This window comes from Teleopsis dalmanni, chromosome 2 (genome assembly GCF_002237135.1).
Source record: "Teleopsis dalmanni isolate 2A chromosome 2, ASM223713v2, whole genome shotgun sequence".
NCBI lineage: Eukaryota > Metazoa > Arthropoda > Insecta > Diptera > Diopsidae > Teleopsis > Teleopsis dalmanni.
This window is the reverse complement of record NC_051847.1, coordinates 154,128-172,992: the sequence shown is the minus strand read 5'-3', so window position 1 is coordinate 172,992 and position 18,865 is coordinate 154,128. Positions and strand designations below refer to the sequence as shown.

The window sequence follows — 18,865 nt, the reverse complement described above, 5'->3', positions numbered from 1 at the left end:
ATCCACACTTATTCGTTACTAACCAAATTGCTGAATACATAATATGCGGAATACAAATCCAAATAAGAGCAATTTTAATATGGATTCAAATGTGGGAAAATTCTACGAATTTTCGAAGTCTAATTGCGTTGCTCAGTAGTGCAGCGCTTGTTTGATTTTATTTGTTAGTGGATGTGTTTTTCTTTCACATAAACTAAGCTCGAAATTATTATTAAAAATGTACATTTTAAGTTGCTGCTTGTGCGTCATGAGTATATCGAATCTCGAATCTCGAATCTCGAATCTCGCATCCCGTATGCGAATGCTCAATGTGGTGTGCGCTTTTGTTGTTATTGAGTTGCTACTTTTGTTGATGCTATTTTTGAAAATGTAGCTGCATTTTCGACTTTATGTGCGGAAATTGCCGTTAGTTCGGGTTTAGCTTTGATTGAGTGTTGACGGTCGTATCGGAATGATGTGCGTTCTATCATTGCCGTGAAAAAAGCATAAATTCAATAAACAAACACACACACGTGCATTGATCTATCCACTAAATTTTCGGTGCCTACCGAATTCTGTATGCTGGATGTAAGTTTTTTTCTTCTTTGTACGCTTGTTTGTATACAGTCGTGTGTAGCCCGCGTGAGCTTATGTGCTTAAAAGGAGCAGAAAAGTACAAGTTCTTGGTAATGGCTGAAAAACGATGTTAAGATGGATCTCGTGTTGTGTCATTAAGAAAGTGAAATTTCGTTTTAGAAAATACTTTCGCAATTTAAATTTCCATAAATTGATTCGGTAACTGAGAACGTGCACGCGATTGTGAAACTGTAAAACTAACAACCTCATCTCAATGCCTCCCTTCGGTAAAGAGTCTTTGTTGTTTCTTAAGAGCCGAAGACTAAAAAATTTTTTCTAATAAAAGCATTAAAAATTGATAATTGATATATGTTAATATTTGAACGTTGGTTTAACATTCATTTAATTGCAGAAAAAGTTGTGCTCTAACAAAAATTAACATTTTTCGCTCCTTTCTTAACATACCTAAAAGCGAAATTTGCAAAACTATAAAATCTCGGGTTTTTACGAATGCCGTTAGTTTATTTGTGGTGAAATCTAATAAAAGAGTTTCTAAATATTATTAAATAAATGTAAGCATATTGACTACATATGCCATTATCTACTGGAAACTGTTACTCCTGTTAAAATGATTTGACAAGATAAAGCTATTGCATTATTCAATTTATTGCTTTAAGTCTGAATTATGTTTTCTTAACGATATTAGAAAAATAAAATATCAAAAAATATTTTTTAACTTAATTCGGTCGATGTATTTTTGTATGTTTTTAATTGGCAATATGCACAAACTTCGGCAGCCGCTCTACTACTGATTTTTTGATATCTCATTACATTAGCTAAATAAAATAAAAAATTGAACAATTTATTGAACCGCTTCAAAAGCAATAGCAACAACAATTGTAGGTGCAACATAACAAATGACGACGTTTTCAGCTGATGACGTCAAAACAGCAATCATAGGGGATATCATCATCATAGACTTAATAAAAATATTTTACCAACAACAGAAAAAACCGCCACAAAAATGAAGTCGCAGCGAAGTCAACAGGCCATTTATCCAGCAATTATGGCTACTTTTGCATCAAATTCAACAAACCAAAGAACTGTACGTCACAATGAATTCAGCCACCAATATGGTGGCCATAATGTCAATTGCCGTTTTAGAACATATAGACCACAGCAACAGGCACATGCACAGGCACATGCCCAGGCCCAGCAGCAACTACAAAGAACACAGGAGTTTCAACAAAAGCATTGCCTACAATATTCAAAGACAGCCTTTTTAGGTAAGTTCCTCGCAATAAAGTCCACGTTTTTTTGTTTCCCATAAAACCGTTATTGTTTATAATTGGTCTCCCTCAACCGTATATGCTAACTAATTTTATTTTTCCGAAATTGTAAAAAAAGTATATAGATAAATTAAAAAAGTTTTGTAGAAATAGGCAAAATAACTTCCTTATCTCATCAAAAAATTTATTTCAAATATAATATCAATAATATTTCTTTTGCGGTATGTATTTTCATTATCCAGTTTTAGATTCGAACTCTAAACAGTAGCTGGTTTTTTATTATAGTTCATAAATATAATTATAATTAATCGGTAAACTTTTCTATGCAGCTATTCGTTTTAATTAGAAGTTATATAATTTAGTTTTAGATAGAATGCTTTCCGCCATAATGTCTCCCACCGCAGAACAGGAAGTAATTAAATGTTTAATATAAATAAAAATGATTAAAAAGCAGAGCATGAGTTTCTTCAATGATACACGTACATTGAACTATTGGACACTTGTTACACTTCTACATAAGGCTGGGTTGGGTTGGGTTGGGTTTTGGCTTCAGAATTCTTGCAAAGCAATACTGGCAAAATGCATTTTCACCGTAATTATGCAAACTACAATCAAATTGGTAGTCCATTAAATATAAGGAAAGCAAAGTCGAAAATTAATATGTTCTCATATTATAAATAAAAATTGAACTTTATTACAGCTAATAATTATACAATGTAGAATACAAATGAAATAAAACCTACTGTAATAAATGTAGACAATTGAAGAATTAGAAAATAATAGGAAGTAATAATTGCCTTAAAAAATTTTATATTTTTTAAATAATACATAGTTGAAATTACACACGTTTTTGATTTTTTTTTTTGATTTCCAAATACAAAACAATTGATAAGCGAATAGCGTGTTTGAAATTTTCTTATATTGTATATCTTGTATATCTTATTTTGTGAAAATACTGAATCCGTCACCATTACGTGGTAATCATATCATATATTCATTAAAATTTCTTCAAGCTGTAATTTAGCAAGTATATTGTATAATAACTTTTTCACGAGCCGAGAGAAAATTGATAAATATCGAATCTTATTTCATTCATTTTGTGGTTGAACTATGTGTTTATATACAACGCGACTCTATTGACCTTATTTAACCAAACTAACCTAACATTTCATACACCTGTGACTACTGTACGATTTAGCAATCAAACTGTCAATCCAATAGTTGACACAATTGTACGCAGTTGTAATAGGAATGAGTGTGTTTTTGACAGAACGGAACGGAGTTAATTTGAAATGAAGAGGTTGCACAATGCATTGTGTCATTCAAAAGCAGTGTGTAGCCTAGTGCAGCAACAACCACAAATTTTTATAGAGTCTTGGCTATTAACTTGTTAGACCGCAACAGCGAGCAGCAAATTTTTGTCAATCATTTAGTGTCAATAACCGAACCATGTCTGAACGCATACCTGTGGAGCGGCTTATTATGCCCTTTCGAAGCTTCTCAAAATGGTGCAACTTGCGGTTTGAGTAAAAGGGCAAACCTGCAACAAACTTATGTGCTTAAGTGTGTTTGAATTGCTGTTATAGTTCACTATAAAAAGTATTGTTTCTATACATTGAACTTAAACTTTTACGTTTTGAAAAATAAGGAAACAGGAGTATAAACACAATGTCCTCCCGATACTTTTCACATAATCTTGTTTTTCAAAATATCTCCAAACGATCAGATATTTGCTTACATATCAAAACATCTTTTGCTGCGATATCCATGAAAACTTGAGTTTATAAACGTTCTATAGCTTGCTGCCATGCAACTATGTATTTCGTCAGTGGCTACCGAACAGCTTATTTCCGGTAATTAGTTTTTCTACTGCGCATACAACTATAAATACGATTACTTATACAGCACGCCTCCTTGTGAGTAAAAAATCAACTGCTTTTTGTAATTATTGCTGCATTTGTTGTTTGTATGGAAGTGAAGTTGTTTATGCAAAAAGTTTGAAGAGTCACGTAACGCATAAAAACTGTTTTCCGTTCCTTGCCGTACTCCAAATCAGGTACGGTAAACACCTGATTTGGTGTTCACTGTACTTTTACGTTTCTGCTGATAACAGGAGTTATGAAATACAGTGGATCAAATAAGAGCACTGATCACAGTTGATATCTTCAGAATTTTTCCACGATTAGCGACTTTATGCGTGTGTTTTGTTACACATATGTTTATATCAGTGCTTAGTGTTTTTTTTCACTTTCCTTCAATACATATTGTCCCAGACTATTATGGTTCTTCATGTTTAAGTAATGCTTCAAGAAAGCACTAACTGAAAACAGGCAAGTGAACATCCTCTGTACAGTCCACTCTGTAAAGTCCAGTAAAGTCCACTTTTAACGTGGAATCCAAATCAAATCTCAGACTTAGTTCATTGTTTTGTAATTCTATTCTAGATTTATTGATGTGTGTTTGATGCTTTTTTTTTGTCTTATACAGTTAAACCAATTTGTTGTAGTAAAAACACCTCCAAATTTTGTGGTTATTAAATACGACTTTAGCTCTTATAGTAGTTTATGCTCTTGTTAAAAATATTGGTGGTAAACATTGATATTGTAGTTAGACTGACAGACAGTTGAATTTTGTTTATTTAAATTTGTTCATGTGAAATTTTGGGTGTGGACTAATACAAATGTAAATGATGCAGATGACGAGGTTGACTGCTAAATGTCGTTCTAGATATGAATGTTAGTGATGTTGACCATAAACTATTTGATGATTACCCACGATAATGATTTGAAGACATACATTTGTACCTCTATGTGCATTTAATTGATCTGGAGTATTCGTAAATTTTTGAATATAATTTAATGTAAATAACGCAGAATATCATTTACAATTATATTTATATATAGGTAAAACGTTAAAATTTTGTATAATTCTTAACTATTTGTGCGGTTATTTCCTTATTTGTAGTAACAAAATTATCAATCAGTTAGCTTTTGAATGGCAATGGAATTGATTTAATAAATTAACCTTATTCAAATTTGTCCCCAATTTAGTTTCTGCCCACAATTCTTTATATATACATATGCATCTTCGTTTAATTTGTTATGCCAATACAATCGTATCTGCGACTATTTTTGGCATCATCTACTTTAAAAGATTTCGTAAATTGTTAACTCTATATTTTACAATTATTGTGTTTCGTATTTATCTGCAACATTTTAGTTTTGATTTTTGTTTGTTGTTTTGACTTGTGCAAGACATAACCGCGGCCCACACATTCCTGGTGGAAACAGATAAACCATAGAAAAAAAAACTTATGTTGGTGGTTTTCGGTCAAATAAATGATAAATGAATTTTATTTAAACAAAATAATATAAACACAACTTGAAGTACAACAAAAGCAGACAATGTGTTTAATTAATAAAAAAAAAATAAAATAAAACAAACCAAATACTTAACTTTGGCTTTGCCGAACTGAAAATACTTTACACACAGACTTGTATCAAATTAACTAAATTATGTTTTGAAACTTAGAAATGTTAGTTTACTAGCATCTAACCTTTTTTAACTACTGATTCAGTTTGGATGATAATACTTAACATCGAAGTCCAGTGAAAATATAATTACAAGGAAAAAGGTTTTCTGTAAAATCTTGTATCTCAAGTGTCAGTTTATAGGGCGTCTGTATTGAATTCTGAACACCTTTAATGTATCAATTTAAAATATACATAACTCCAATCGTTTTCATATCATAAATAATTGAGTAATATCGCTTTTGATTGTGCAGAACTTTGGATACAAATAGTTTATAGTTGTCAAAATATTAAGTAGAAATGCAAATTTGTCTATGTTAAAAACTAAGAGACTATGTTAGTTTGCATTTTAATATAAATATTTTTTTTAGATCTACAGACAAACGGACTTCTAAACATCGGTTCTGTCCGTTGAGTTGATCAAGATATGTTATTATATAATTTAAGAAATCAGGAATAAATATTTTCCTAAGATATAAATGATTATTAAAATTTATATACCCTGTTTACAGTATGTATGGGTATAAAAATTGTCAAAAAGCAACATTGAAATGTGGAAGTGTGATTTAATAAAGTTGCCAAGAAAAAACAGTTGTCTACACGCCCCATAAATTTTCTGTGAGAGCTCGAATATGAATCACGTTGAGTTTCTAGCAGCAACCGATGTTGTCTGTGGCTTTGTGGAGCAAAACTGTTTCTGCTTTTAGATGTTTTCAGGGCATATGTTTTCGCGCTTGCAGTAAATAAACGTGAAATGAAGTTTGAAGTGACTTAACAAATTTTGATATAGATTACTCGTTGAAATGGGCGGATACATACTGAAATGACGCTTTCAGCCTGAACTTACAGGCACAGTAGTCTCTTTGATCAGAACACTTTTTTATATTTTTATGAATATATATAAGAATATTTTTGCATATCAATAATTGGGGACGTCTTTATTATTTTTATGTTACAAATTAACATAAAAATTTATATTCAATTGAAAGATAAAAAAGAAAACATTTTATTATTGATCTTTCCATTTAGTATTATTGTGATCCTTTTGTACGAATATTAAAAACATATTTTTACTCTGAAATAATATTTTTACATTATCTGACATTTCTTCTTTCACACAACAAAATTTCATAGTAATTGACCGTCTAGTTTTCAAGTATATAATTTATACACAAATACGATAAAATTATGAATTTATATTACTCAGAGAATATTCATATTATCATATTCGGAAAAAGTCGTGTGAAAGTAGGCTTGTATTTATATTATTAACCAAAAATATCATTTGAAAAGAAGTCAGTCGTGAGGTTCAAAACATATTCATAAATGATTAATGATACTGTTATTTAATCCTTACACGTATACATTGAAAAATGTTTACATCAAAATAATTTATCGATATTTCGACAATCTATGATTATACATTCTGAAACAACTAACAAAATATAGCATTATAGATTATTTATATTTATTTGAAGCATGACAACAGATTGATAATGCTTGAAAATGTTTAGAAAAGTGACAGTCAAGGTTTAGCATCAAGTTAAAATTTTAAGTCTTTTTTCCTCTCGAAATAAAGAAAAAACATAGTTATATAATTAAAGTCACTGCTTATATACGGATAAATCTAAGAGGAGCAACAAGTTAGGGGAGTCTATTCTCATAGCCTGAATATAGAAAAGTTTTTCCGACTGCTGAACTTTTGCTGTCTATGCCAAACGGAAGTACTTGCCATTGACGATGTAGTATCCATACTAAAACATGCGTTGAGTGTTCCGAAAAAAATGTGATCATATACCTAAATTATCCAGCTGCAGTTAGCCGCTATCCTGCATGTTGCTGAGTTCATAAGCATCATACCTTCTGATCAAAAAAGAACGAGAGGCCTATTTTTGAATTCGTGTGCTTATCCAATCGGTTAATTTTTTTTATTTTCACGCTGGCAATACTATTATACACATTCTGTCAAAGTTTAACGCATATCGTACGATTATTTTTTGTTTGGCGTCTATACACAAAGTCGAAAAATGTTCGTGTGGCGATTTTTACCTTATGGCCTCTATGATTTTAAAATGCGTTCCTCGCAATGGCAATTTGAGTCGTGGGAAGAGGAAAAAGTCACACGGGGCCATATCTAGAGAGTACGATGTTTGGTTAATGATATTGATGGAGTTTTTGGCCAAAAACTGCGGCTTTTTTTGAATGAAATTCACATTTTTTGTCACCAGCCGAGAAGCGACTCGTTTCAAACCCAAAACATAAGTTTTTGATCACAAGGTATATTGTCGAAAAGTCCTTAACGAGCTCTCTGAGCAGTGGGACATTCATCTCTCTACTTCTATCTCCACTTCTACCTCTACGCTACCTACCTGCATATTCCATCTATCTATATATGATGAAACAAATTTAAAATTTAAAATAGATACATAAAAAACGATGCATCCGCTTATAATGTTTCTGCACTTTTATGCACTGTTGTATCTTATAGTTGAGTAGTTCGGTATTTTCAATAAAGAAAAACTTTATGGTCCTTCTAGATGTTATATCTTGAAGTTGACCAAGAACTGGTCAATGTTTAGAGTTAATCCAATGTGAAGCCAATGTTGTATTGACTTTAACTCTACTTTTTTACTTGTCTTTTTTACTTGGTAATTCATTTTATATATGGATATTCTCATATAAGCATAGATATATAAAAATTACAGATTAATATTTTAAAAGTAATTAAACTAAAAACTGTCTTGACCAGGCTTTTATGATATGATCTTTAGTCTTAAAAAAACACATCAAATTTTTGACGGTCGTTATGAGAATTTACAGCGGAATATGAGTATGTAATCCCATAAAAGTTCGGGATGTGTCAAGTATATGCGCATAAATATTTTAACGTTGTTAGAAATATACTTTTCTAAACGTGAAAAATCCGGTGAAGTAGAATAATATTCTCGTTTTTTATTTAACTAGCAGATATACTATGTTTAACTAAATTTAACATAATCCATTATTGTTATTTAGCTTGTAAAAATTAAATTAAAGACATAACTTGCAACAGAGTTTTGTCAATTGATGTAAGGTTACACTTTCTATAATATTAATTATAGTTGAAGCAGGGATTAAAATAAATTGGTCTCAAATAGTCAATTTGTATCATTGTGTTTTTATGTAAGTTTAAGTTTTAGCCAGCATTTTACTTATATATTAATACGATAATACGATGTAAAGATAATAACATTATTGGCTATAATATTCCAAAATATTATATTTAAATATTGTGTTATGTGGATACATAACACATCATATGCAATTAATTTACATTGATAGTTGTATTTTAAATTAATTGCCAAGCAAAGCTTAATGGCTAATACAATCTTAATAAAAATTTTAGTAATTAGAATATGACTCTTAACTATCCAAATAACTAATTGTCAGACAGGTCAGCCATATTATAATTGAGTCAAGTATCCTTTTATTTGATTTTGGAGAATACAAAGGACTACAATGCACTTACAAAGTCACATGTAATAAAGCAGTCATAACATGTTAATGTTAATCCTAAGCTTAGAGCAACGCAAATGGCATTTAAAATTGACAATTTATTTTTTAAATATATTGACTTACATTTCAGTTTCAAATTATTTTTCATAAATTGGCGCAATACGTGTTACACTTATATAACACTTCTATATCAAATTATCCTAAGAAGTCATGTGATGAAAAAGGTTAGAGCTTTATGTTCGCAGCGTTGATTTTCGGCAAACACTTGATGTCTTTTTGTACTTACTGACTTTTGACAGTTTTATTGTCATTTTCAGCAGATGACCTAGCTTCACAAATTTTATATTAGGGACGCCCCAAAAATGGGCATAAGCAAGTTGAAAATAGAGCAAAACATAAAGCTACGGAAGAAATTGGATTTGTTATTTGGAAGTTGAGAACGTTAACCGAAAAGTTGACTCTGTTAATGAAATGAAATAAAGTATTAAATATATAAAGTAAAAAATTTAATAAATTTTTCTTGCGAAAAAAAATTTTTCATTTTGCAATTATTTTCTGAGCTTGCAGTTTGATAATACTCACTACTGCTCACTATGTCTTGATGGCAGTTCAATACAAATCCTTGTTTGATTTTGTAGATAAATATGATTATACGGCAAATCTCAAGTAAACGATTACTCTAGCAGAAATGGACTTGTATTCAGACATCGTTACTTTCAGGAGCCCATAAAAAATATTTCAATTAGTTTTTGTACACATTGATACTTATTTTATTAAAGTTCGTTGAGAAAGAAATTTGTGAAATGAGGAAGATCTAAAATATGTTTCCACTATCCTTGACATTTTTTTTGAATTGCTGGTTTTGTGGTTTTGTGGTCTCTCTGCTGGCAGCGATGTAGTTGCAGTTAAACCTTTTCATTAAATTTTTAAAACATCCGGTTAAGAAGTTTGTATCAATTAAAACTGGATTGTGACAGCTTTCGAAAAAAAACCACTCTAACCGGGGCAATAATTACTAAATACCTAAAGCAAAATTATTAATTTGCACAGGATATGTACTTGATATATATTGTATATATGAATCTTCTTTATACCAGTTAGGTGTTATTTTATATGTTGACGGAAGTAAATAATAGGAAAGGCTATTAAAACAAAATTTTAATAGATTAGTATAACAAAACGAACATCACACATACATATATTAACGTATATATATTGATATATTAATAGAACTATTTTCTTCTGCCATTTCTTCCAATTTTACATATCTTTAGTACGTCATATTTGGGACTATGGTGATGCTCTTAGTATATCGTTTTGGAAACTATAATTTAATTAAAAGTCAGAGATACATTTATTTAAGCAAAAATCAAAACATTTTGATATTATATTAGTTTTTTTGCAGTTTTTTTTCATTATTTTCACATAACAGATCACATAATAGATCGTTTAATATATAAAAGTAATGAAAGTCATCAGAGAGTAACGTAGCTTTAAATGCAATTTTATTTTTAAACATACATCTAAAAGAACTGTAGAAAAATGATTGCTTAATTATTTGTATGGGTATCTTGTAGTCTACCAGTAGGAGGAAAATAACTTGAAAAAGAGATTGTATTCCAAGTGTTATACTCGAATAAAATGTCAGTGCCGGGTGGTTACTTCTAAAAATCTGATGTTAAACTCTGTGGGTATTTGCAGGAAGCTATATGCTTGAGTATATTTGTGTGTGGGTTTTTCTGAGGCATTTTTTACTGCTGAAATTACGATCTGTTTGTTGGTTGCAGTAAATGCACTCTCCTACATGTGCCACAGGAGTCATTCGAATGTTTACACGTTTGCGTAGTCATGTTTTTCGCATCACGGTGCTGCTGCCTCGGTGCTGGTGTACAAGAGGCCTCCTGCTGCGTTAATGTCACTCTACACATTGCATGTGGTGAATGCAGTACATTAATCTGAACATGTGTAACACTCACCGTTATCAGTTGGTGTAATAGTGAAAATGCATTCAGCAAATTGTTTTCCTCAATTTCTTTATTTTTGTTTATTGTCTTTTTGTGTTTTTTTGTTGATTTAAAACATCAAAATTTGTACTGGAAAATTAATTTTGTGACAGTTTTTTACTGGGAATTCTGGTCTGGAAACTGTAGTAATAGGAGATTGTCTTCTACATTCGTTTTTACTTAGTGTAAACATAATGCATTGCCCTGGTTATAGGAAGGCCTGAGTTATTTTTGCTCAAACTGTTATGACTTGCAATACCTATTATAAAATTATGTTGTGCCAAATATAAACACAGAATATTTGATGTACCGCTGAATGATTTTTTATAATATCATTACATTTTCTGATTTTATTCCAAAAGTATTAAGCCATACAACACAAGTGCGTCATGTTACACATAGAAAAAATAACATATGTTTAATAATTATATGTTGAGTATTTATAGGTGTAGAAATATGTAGATTTTTTTATATTTTAACACAAAAAAGTTCGAATGAGGGAGCTGTCCTTCAACCCGCTCTTTAATTTATTATTGAATGAGTTTCAAAAATTATTTGTTAGTTTAAACGAAGAATGGATAAATTATTTTGTTATATCAGACGCGTTGTGAATATAATTGCCATCGTCGCACCATAGATTTTTAGTGCCCTTGTATAAAAATATAATATATACAATTTAATCCAGATTAAGTTTGTCGAAATTGTATCTTTTTTAATTATTAATAATACTTATGAATATGAATACTAAATACTAAGGAATTGCAAATCGTGTTTGAAGCTTAAATCAATTGATTTGAAAAATAAAAAGTAACTTCATATATTTCACTACCATTTTATACTTTGTAGTTGCCAGAACGAGCAAAGCAATTTCTATTTCTAAAATTATTCATAAATATTTTTGTCCTTCATCATAAAAAATAGGAAAAGTTTTGTGAAGCACTGAGGCATGCCAAGTCAAGGAATTCAAATATCATTTGTGGGATGCAGTAATTTGGCTTGAACCTTTTCTCCGCACTCACCATTCACAAGCTAGAGAATCAATAATTGTGTTCTTTAATTTCATTGCCACATAAGAGTTTTTATGTGGATGGTTGATAGGACTCGAAAGCGATTCCATTATCCTTGTTTAGTTGGTTGTATTGTAATGTATTCTTAAATGGATGTTTTTTGTTGTGTTTATGTGTATGTTTTTTATAGTTATTGAAACGTGCTTCAGTGCCATGATTGAAAAATAAATTTGAATTAATTTATTTGTTACAACCAAGTTTTAGAGGAATTTTTAAATAAATTTTAATACGAAATTCTTTATTGAATTGAGTAGTACTCAACTGTACAAATTAAACAAAAGCAAAACTTTCATTTAAATTCATTATTTATGCCTTTTATGAGAAAATTTAAGCTTTTAAATGCCGGACTTTAAGAACTCTAAGGACGTTAAAAAAAGAGCCTTTAAAAAACGTAAGTACTTGTCCCTCTTAATGAATAATGAATAAAATATTTGCTTAAAGACATACTAATAAGAAAACTGCTGAAATTTTAAAGAAAGCAATTAGACTTTAATATATTTGAAAATAATGTTCTAATGTAAAATTATATTCAGCAGATACCGAAGTTTAGTATGAAGTATAACTTGTCAAATATCAGTTGTTAGCAGATCAGTACTAGTCCATGGGTAATTTTTTTTATCTGAAAGTAATTTGTACGTTTCGAGTGATGTTGATCGATAATATGTAGTTTGTGCGCACTATTCAGGCGACAATAAAGTTTGATTAGTAACTGTTCATAACCTGTAACGTATAGGTCAATTACCTCTACTATTCATAATAAGTCCACTATTTGTTTACTTTTAGAATCAAAAAATAAACAAACATTTTTTTCGTGTGTTTGTTCGTATGTTTTTGCAAGAGACTGTCGTTTTGTCTTTACATTGTTCCTTTTTCATAAAGTATTTCTCTCCCTGTCACTTCTTAACGTATTAAACATAATAGGTATATGTGAAAAGAAGGTAATGTGGAATAAATTCCTTCTAATTTTAGTTTTCATTGCCATATCAGACTTAGAAAACATTATTAGTATTTTTTTATTTTTAAATCATAAATTTTAGAGAATTCTTAAGGAATAAAATTTCAAGCGTGTCAAGATAAATACTTTGGTTTATTTGGTGTTGCTGATTGACTCGCGAAGAAGTGATTCCTAAAATATATTATGATTGGGAATTCCGTTAGGTTGCTACACATAATATTTTATTGTTTAATCTGTTCTACGATTTAGGAATAATAATTTGGTATTATTATTTGTATCATAATATTAATATTAATATTAATATTATTATGGTGCTTAAATAGTTGATGAATTATTTTGCACATATTAAATATTTTGCGCGTTAAAGACTTTATTGCTGATGCAAATTTATCTTTGTATATTAACTGCATTATGTTTCGATGAAATAAGTCTTTGAATACTATCTTTAAGTATTTCAAATTTCAGCTGTCGTAGCTAGTAATCGCCTTCCTGTCGTTCCATGTCGGTTCATGCGAAAGTAATTGTGATAACATCCCAGTTTAGTACATGTTTGCTTCTCTCGCTATATTCAGTTAAGTAGAACAAAAAGTATCTTTATTTGCTGCACAGGCTGCACTTTGCCACAAAAGCAGCTGTCTGTGGATAATTATTGTAATCCAGAGGCACGTGAAGTAGGAGCGTTTACTAACTGATATTGACATTCAAAAGTTTAGTGCTTTTTGTTGACGCACCCATTTCAATTACGGAAGGCGCCATTTTTGTACAGTTCATTCAATTTGGTGACCATAAAATTGAAGCAACGATCGTTTGTCACTGGGTCTGTAAGAGTTTTCATGTTCCTGGCATGCAAGTATTGCAAAGACAAGAAATAAATATGTCCATGCCAGCACAGCTTTAGCTACATGTTGCATGTCTGGCTCAACAAAATTGAAAAATACATAAGAAAGGATAACTGAAGTCGAAATACAATAAAAGTCTGATACTGTGAAAGCGAGTCCTTTTATTATTGCTTGCTTTACGTTGAGGGTACCATCAAAAACCAAAAGAAAACGAAAATAATAAAATTTAAATGCTAATGACATAAAAATGGATAAATATATTATTAAATAAGTACGAACGCACAAAGATGTGGCTAAATTTCTTGTATCTGCAATTAAAGTGGTAAGTAATGTATGTTGTATATCAAAGTAGTAATACAAGATACGAAAATATGTATAATGGCGAGAATAATTGAAACAACGTTCAATGCTTAAATTAAACCTGAAAACAAAATATTAAATTTTTTTTATCTGCCAAGACAACTAAGTAAGAATTGCAATATAATAAAACGGACTCATATTTTGAATGTATATTCATGAAAATTTGCGTGTGAATTTTCAGAGACTGCTACATTGTCGCTTGGCATGCTTCAGTAATTTCTACTTCTGCCAGAGCATCTTATAGTGTATATAGTGTATCACATGCCATGACCACTGCCCCAAGCACTTCGATCACATTAAGTTGAGCACTGTTTGTCCACTGAATTAGGCTTAGTCATCGTCTTTGCTATTGGTGTCGGGAGTGTGTTTGGTAACGCTTCGTTGCCTCTGCGCACTTGGCATGTTGTACGTTTGGGAAAGAAGTCGTCTTTCTAGTCAACTTGTAATAAGGTTTTAATTGCTCCGCACTTGCGGGAATCTTTTCTCCTTAAATTTTTGAAAGAAATAGTAACTTTTATCTGACCCAAAATTGATGACGTTAAATGAAGCAAATTTGTTTTCAGTTATGTTGTGGCACTTAAGTCTAATTGCGCCATTGTTTGATTACTTCCATATATTTTTTTTTGTTTTGTGTAAACAATTTTACAAACTCATACAAGTGCAAAGTGGCTTTTGTATTTATATATCCGTGGGATTTTTGGCCTTACCGTCATGCAGGGAATTAATGGATGGCATGGGTTGATTGGTTAGAATCACGTTTAATTTAATTTAAAATTATCAACCTCTAGCACTATAAAATATAAGCTAGCAAACTAAAAGTTTCATTTTTCATATTAAAAATTTTATTGTTTTCTGTAAGTATTTTATCAGCTAGTATTTTGCATGTAAATTTGAAATTGTGTTGATTAATCGTTCTTAAAATGGTTTATCTCAAACATCGTTTAACTGCTGGTTAGATAAAACATACTGGAGTACAAGGGTATTCCAGTGAGTACGCAAGTACAAAAGAAATCAAGTGAAATTGGAGATCTGATGGCCAATGCATTATTTTTAGAATATCTGTACTTAACATCCATTTTCCGTGCAAGGAGAGGGTTTAATTCAAAAACGTGTTTACATATGATTTTGTAGTGGTGAACTGAAATAATAAAAATACTTGTGTGTTATTGTCACGTCAAACGACTGCCTGCGACACATTCACTGCGTGACGGTGCAAATTCGTGTTTAAAAGCTTAAGGTTCTGTATTGCATGTAGACGCTTCGACAAAAAAAATTGCATTTTCTTTATATTTGATAAAAGACCATGTCACCAATTAAGCAAATTACAAATACGTAGAACAAAAACATGGGTACAAATCCACATTATTATATACCTACGTATATGTGGAGGGAGAAATCATCAAATAAAAATGTCTAAGTGAAATATAAGAGACTGACATATTGATGGTAAAGATATTTATATTTATCTGAGCTGAGCTGAGGCATTGCGTTATATAACAATAGCAACCATAAGGACAGCGAGGGAAGAAATCAACAGAAATCGTTTGTTGACAATTTCTCTTAGTTGGAAGATAAACTGCGTCAATCCAAAACGGATTCATATGCAAGTAATTCTTATTTATGGTGCTAGCTTGTTGAGTGACAGCAATACGCTACAATTTGTCAGTGTAGCATGTAGGTTGATCACATGAAAAACTTCAGAGCACTGCTTTTTACAGTCATTGAAGTTGTTTAAATAATTGACATAGTTTTGGACATATCCTTAAATAATCTAGTTCTCCTAATGAGAGAAAAACAATATTTACATTCATGATTGATTAGTAAATTACAGAAATTAATTTCTTCGAAGGAAAATTATTTTTCTATGAAATAATATTTATGACATTGGCAATAAAATACTTAATACTAAAGAAGAATTGTTTAAAAACCTTACATAACAGCTTCATTTCTGCTTACGTCACCAATATCAACTTGGTATTTTGTCCGATCTTCGAGTCTTTAATTGAACTTGTAATTATGCGTAAATCGGTAACGTCTTAGGGTTTTATGCTTGCTGGCGTAAAAGTTCAACTTGAATGCAAATTCATGCGTAACAAATTTCTTTGGGATTTCTTAGTTTGTCATTTATATGAATTTTTAAATTTTCGCTTGAGGAATATTTATCTATTTAACAGAAAAATTCGCTTTAATACAAACTAGTACATAATTAAGAAAATAATGCAACTAATACGAGTCGCGACTTCAGGTAGTATAAAAGTAATTTTAAAAAATAAAATTAACAAGAATAAATGCAAAAATACTTTTCCCATTTTTGTTGGTTTGTAATAGAATGTAATAGAATTCCTTCCATTGAGATTTTCTTCAGAACAGTGTTCGTGTATTGTAATTTATTTATTATAGAAAAAAAGAAAACGGCGTGAAAACCTGTACTTGCATTATTTCGTAAGAACTTTCCAAACACGAACTAATTCCTGCAACTATTGAGCGTTGCTGTTGTTGGTAGCTTGAACATGTAAGACAATAAAAGGCATTGTCGTTAAATTATGTTGCGCTGAAAAATATGCTTCTAATATTGATGCGGTTTGTTTCAGGTTTTCTTTTTTACACAACGTTATTGCATGGTTGTGCGCTGAATTTTTTTAGGCGTTGTGGCAATATTTTAAAATTTGCTATTATAAAAACGAAATTGCGTACTGGGAGCAGCCACAATATTATGCAACTTTACATTGTTTATGGTAACGTCAACAATATTCCACAGCAGTTAACGACTAAATCGCCACTGCAGCTTCAACTAACTACTGTGATAATAATAACTATAGCAATCATAATCATTTTCATAAGCATTTTCATAATCATTATCAGCATCATAATGAACATGTCTATGTGCACAGTGATATGCAAGCACATTTAAGCAATTTTACGAGTACCTTTGCTTTGCCTTTGTGTTCTCGTTATATGCTTTTCTTTTTGGTGGTAGGTAGGAGTAGTTGTTGTAGCTGCAAGGAGTTGCATGTTTTGGTTTTTAAGTTGTCAGTGAGCAGGTATTTCACATCTGTACTTCTAGTAAGAATAATGGGGGTGAAGTGCGTAGAAGGCAGATATTGTTCAGTAAATTGCTTCTGCATGATGCTGCCCTGCCCGAGCCGAAACTTTAAAGTTCAAGTTTTTGCTTTTGTACCTTTGTTTTTTTGTTTTAAATTTATTATGTGAGTGGAGTAAAAAGTTGCATTGTGTTGTGCTTAGTTGTACGAAAAGTTTCACCAAAACTCAAAAATAATAAAATTAGTAAATTAAAAATAATAAATTGCAAATAGTGCCACAGGGCAAATGTGTAAAATGGTTGAAATGTGTGGGATGTGTGCTCTTGTAAAAAACCGAGTGAAACTAACAAATAATGGTTTGAATATTAAATTTCCGAAATACTTTATAAAGAGAAAATAGCTATTCTAAATACTAATCTTGGTATTGTTGCAATGTTGGTATTATTAGACTAAGTATTTTATTATATCTAAAATAGTTGTTCTTTGCGTTGGTCTGTTCATTTTTTTTTCGCAATTTTTATAAAAACACTTCTGAGTTCAGTATACGAGTTTGCTCATTTTGGTATTGTAATACGAATTTAATACGAAATTTTTAAATATGACATGGTTTTGCCCTAAATTTGATTAAAAATACTATATGCAAATAAAATGTTTTATTTATCCCTGTTATTTTTAATTGAGGGAGAAATGGTTTTGTTATTCTTAAGAATTTACAATTTAAGCTGGCCATGCTTAGTAACATCGCAAAGAACAATAAGGCAATGTAAGCAAAACTATTACTTTTCTAAGAATTGTTGCATTTTATAATTATGTTGTTGTGTTTTCGCAATTGAATTAGAGCCATGCAAACATAACAATTCGGGAATGCTTTTATTAGGGGGTGGTTTTCGCATCTATTCTATTTAATTTATATTTCGGAATTGCTTAAACAACAATTATGATTAAGTATTAATCCAATTTTGATTTCATGTCCTTATAATAAAAAAGCACTTCTTTTTCAGACAAGGTGCGCATCTATTTTAGTTTTTTTTTAAATATGCTTTAGAAACTTGACCCCATGCGTCAAACTAAAGTCCACAGGCTGTAAGATATTATAGCAGTTCTCTTCTTATATTTGAGTGTTAAAGTTTCGAAGAAATTCTTTTACAAAATTTACAAGGGGAGAAACATCAGCAAGTTTTTGAGTAAAATTCCTTAAGAGCAGTTCAAGGATACTTAATATAAGTAGAAGTTGGCGGCACTACTAACGTATATTTAACAACTTATTAAGCATAGTGCTCAGCGCTTCCTATACTCTTAATTTGAGTTTAGTTTCTAAATTTGCTAATTTCAGTTCAGTATTTGTTGAAATTCGTTTTACTTTATTATCTTTGGTAAATTATTAATTTATTTATAGCCATAAATTGTGAGAAGATGTTTATTCAGTATACGGCAGGTATATGCATTTGGGTTGATTTATTTTCAATTTCTCTATGATATTGAAATAGTTGAGTTGTCGTGGAACTTTACAGGTTTGGAATTTTAATTTATGCGAAATTGTTTAGCAAGAAATTAATTAATTTTAATTCATTTTTGATAAATGCCCACAGTTTGAGATATTTTTGGTAGATTTTAACAGTAACATGATGTGATGAGAACGATGAAGTATAAAGTCACAGTAGAATAATTATACAAAGTCAGCTTCTTAATCAGAAGGATTAAGGATTAATTATTTCGGGGGTAGCTTTTAAA

General features: G+C 30.6%; 1 protein-coding gene across 1 annotated transcript in view; it reads left to right on the top strand.

Moving 5' to 3' along the window:
- Positions 1–1,324: 1,324 nt before the first annotated feature.
- Positions 1,325–18,865, top strand: part of LOC119682915 (kin of IRRE-like protein 1) — a 37,268-nt gene continuing 19,727 nt past the window's right edge. The window contains exon 1 of the mRNA XM_038096461.1: positions 1,325–1,841. Within this exon, the coding sequence (XP_037952389.1) occupies positions 1,580–1,841 (262 nt within the window). The 5' untranslated portion in view covers positions 1,325–1,579. The remainder of the gene's footprint in view (positions 1,842–18,865) is intronic.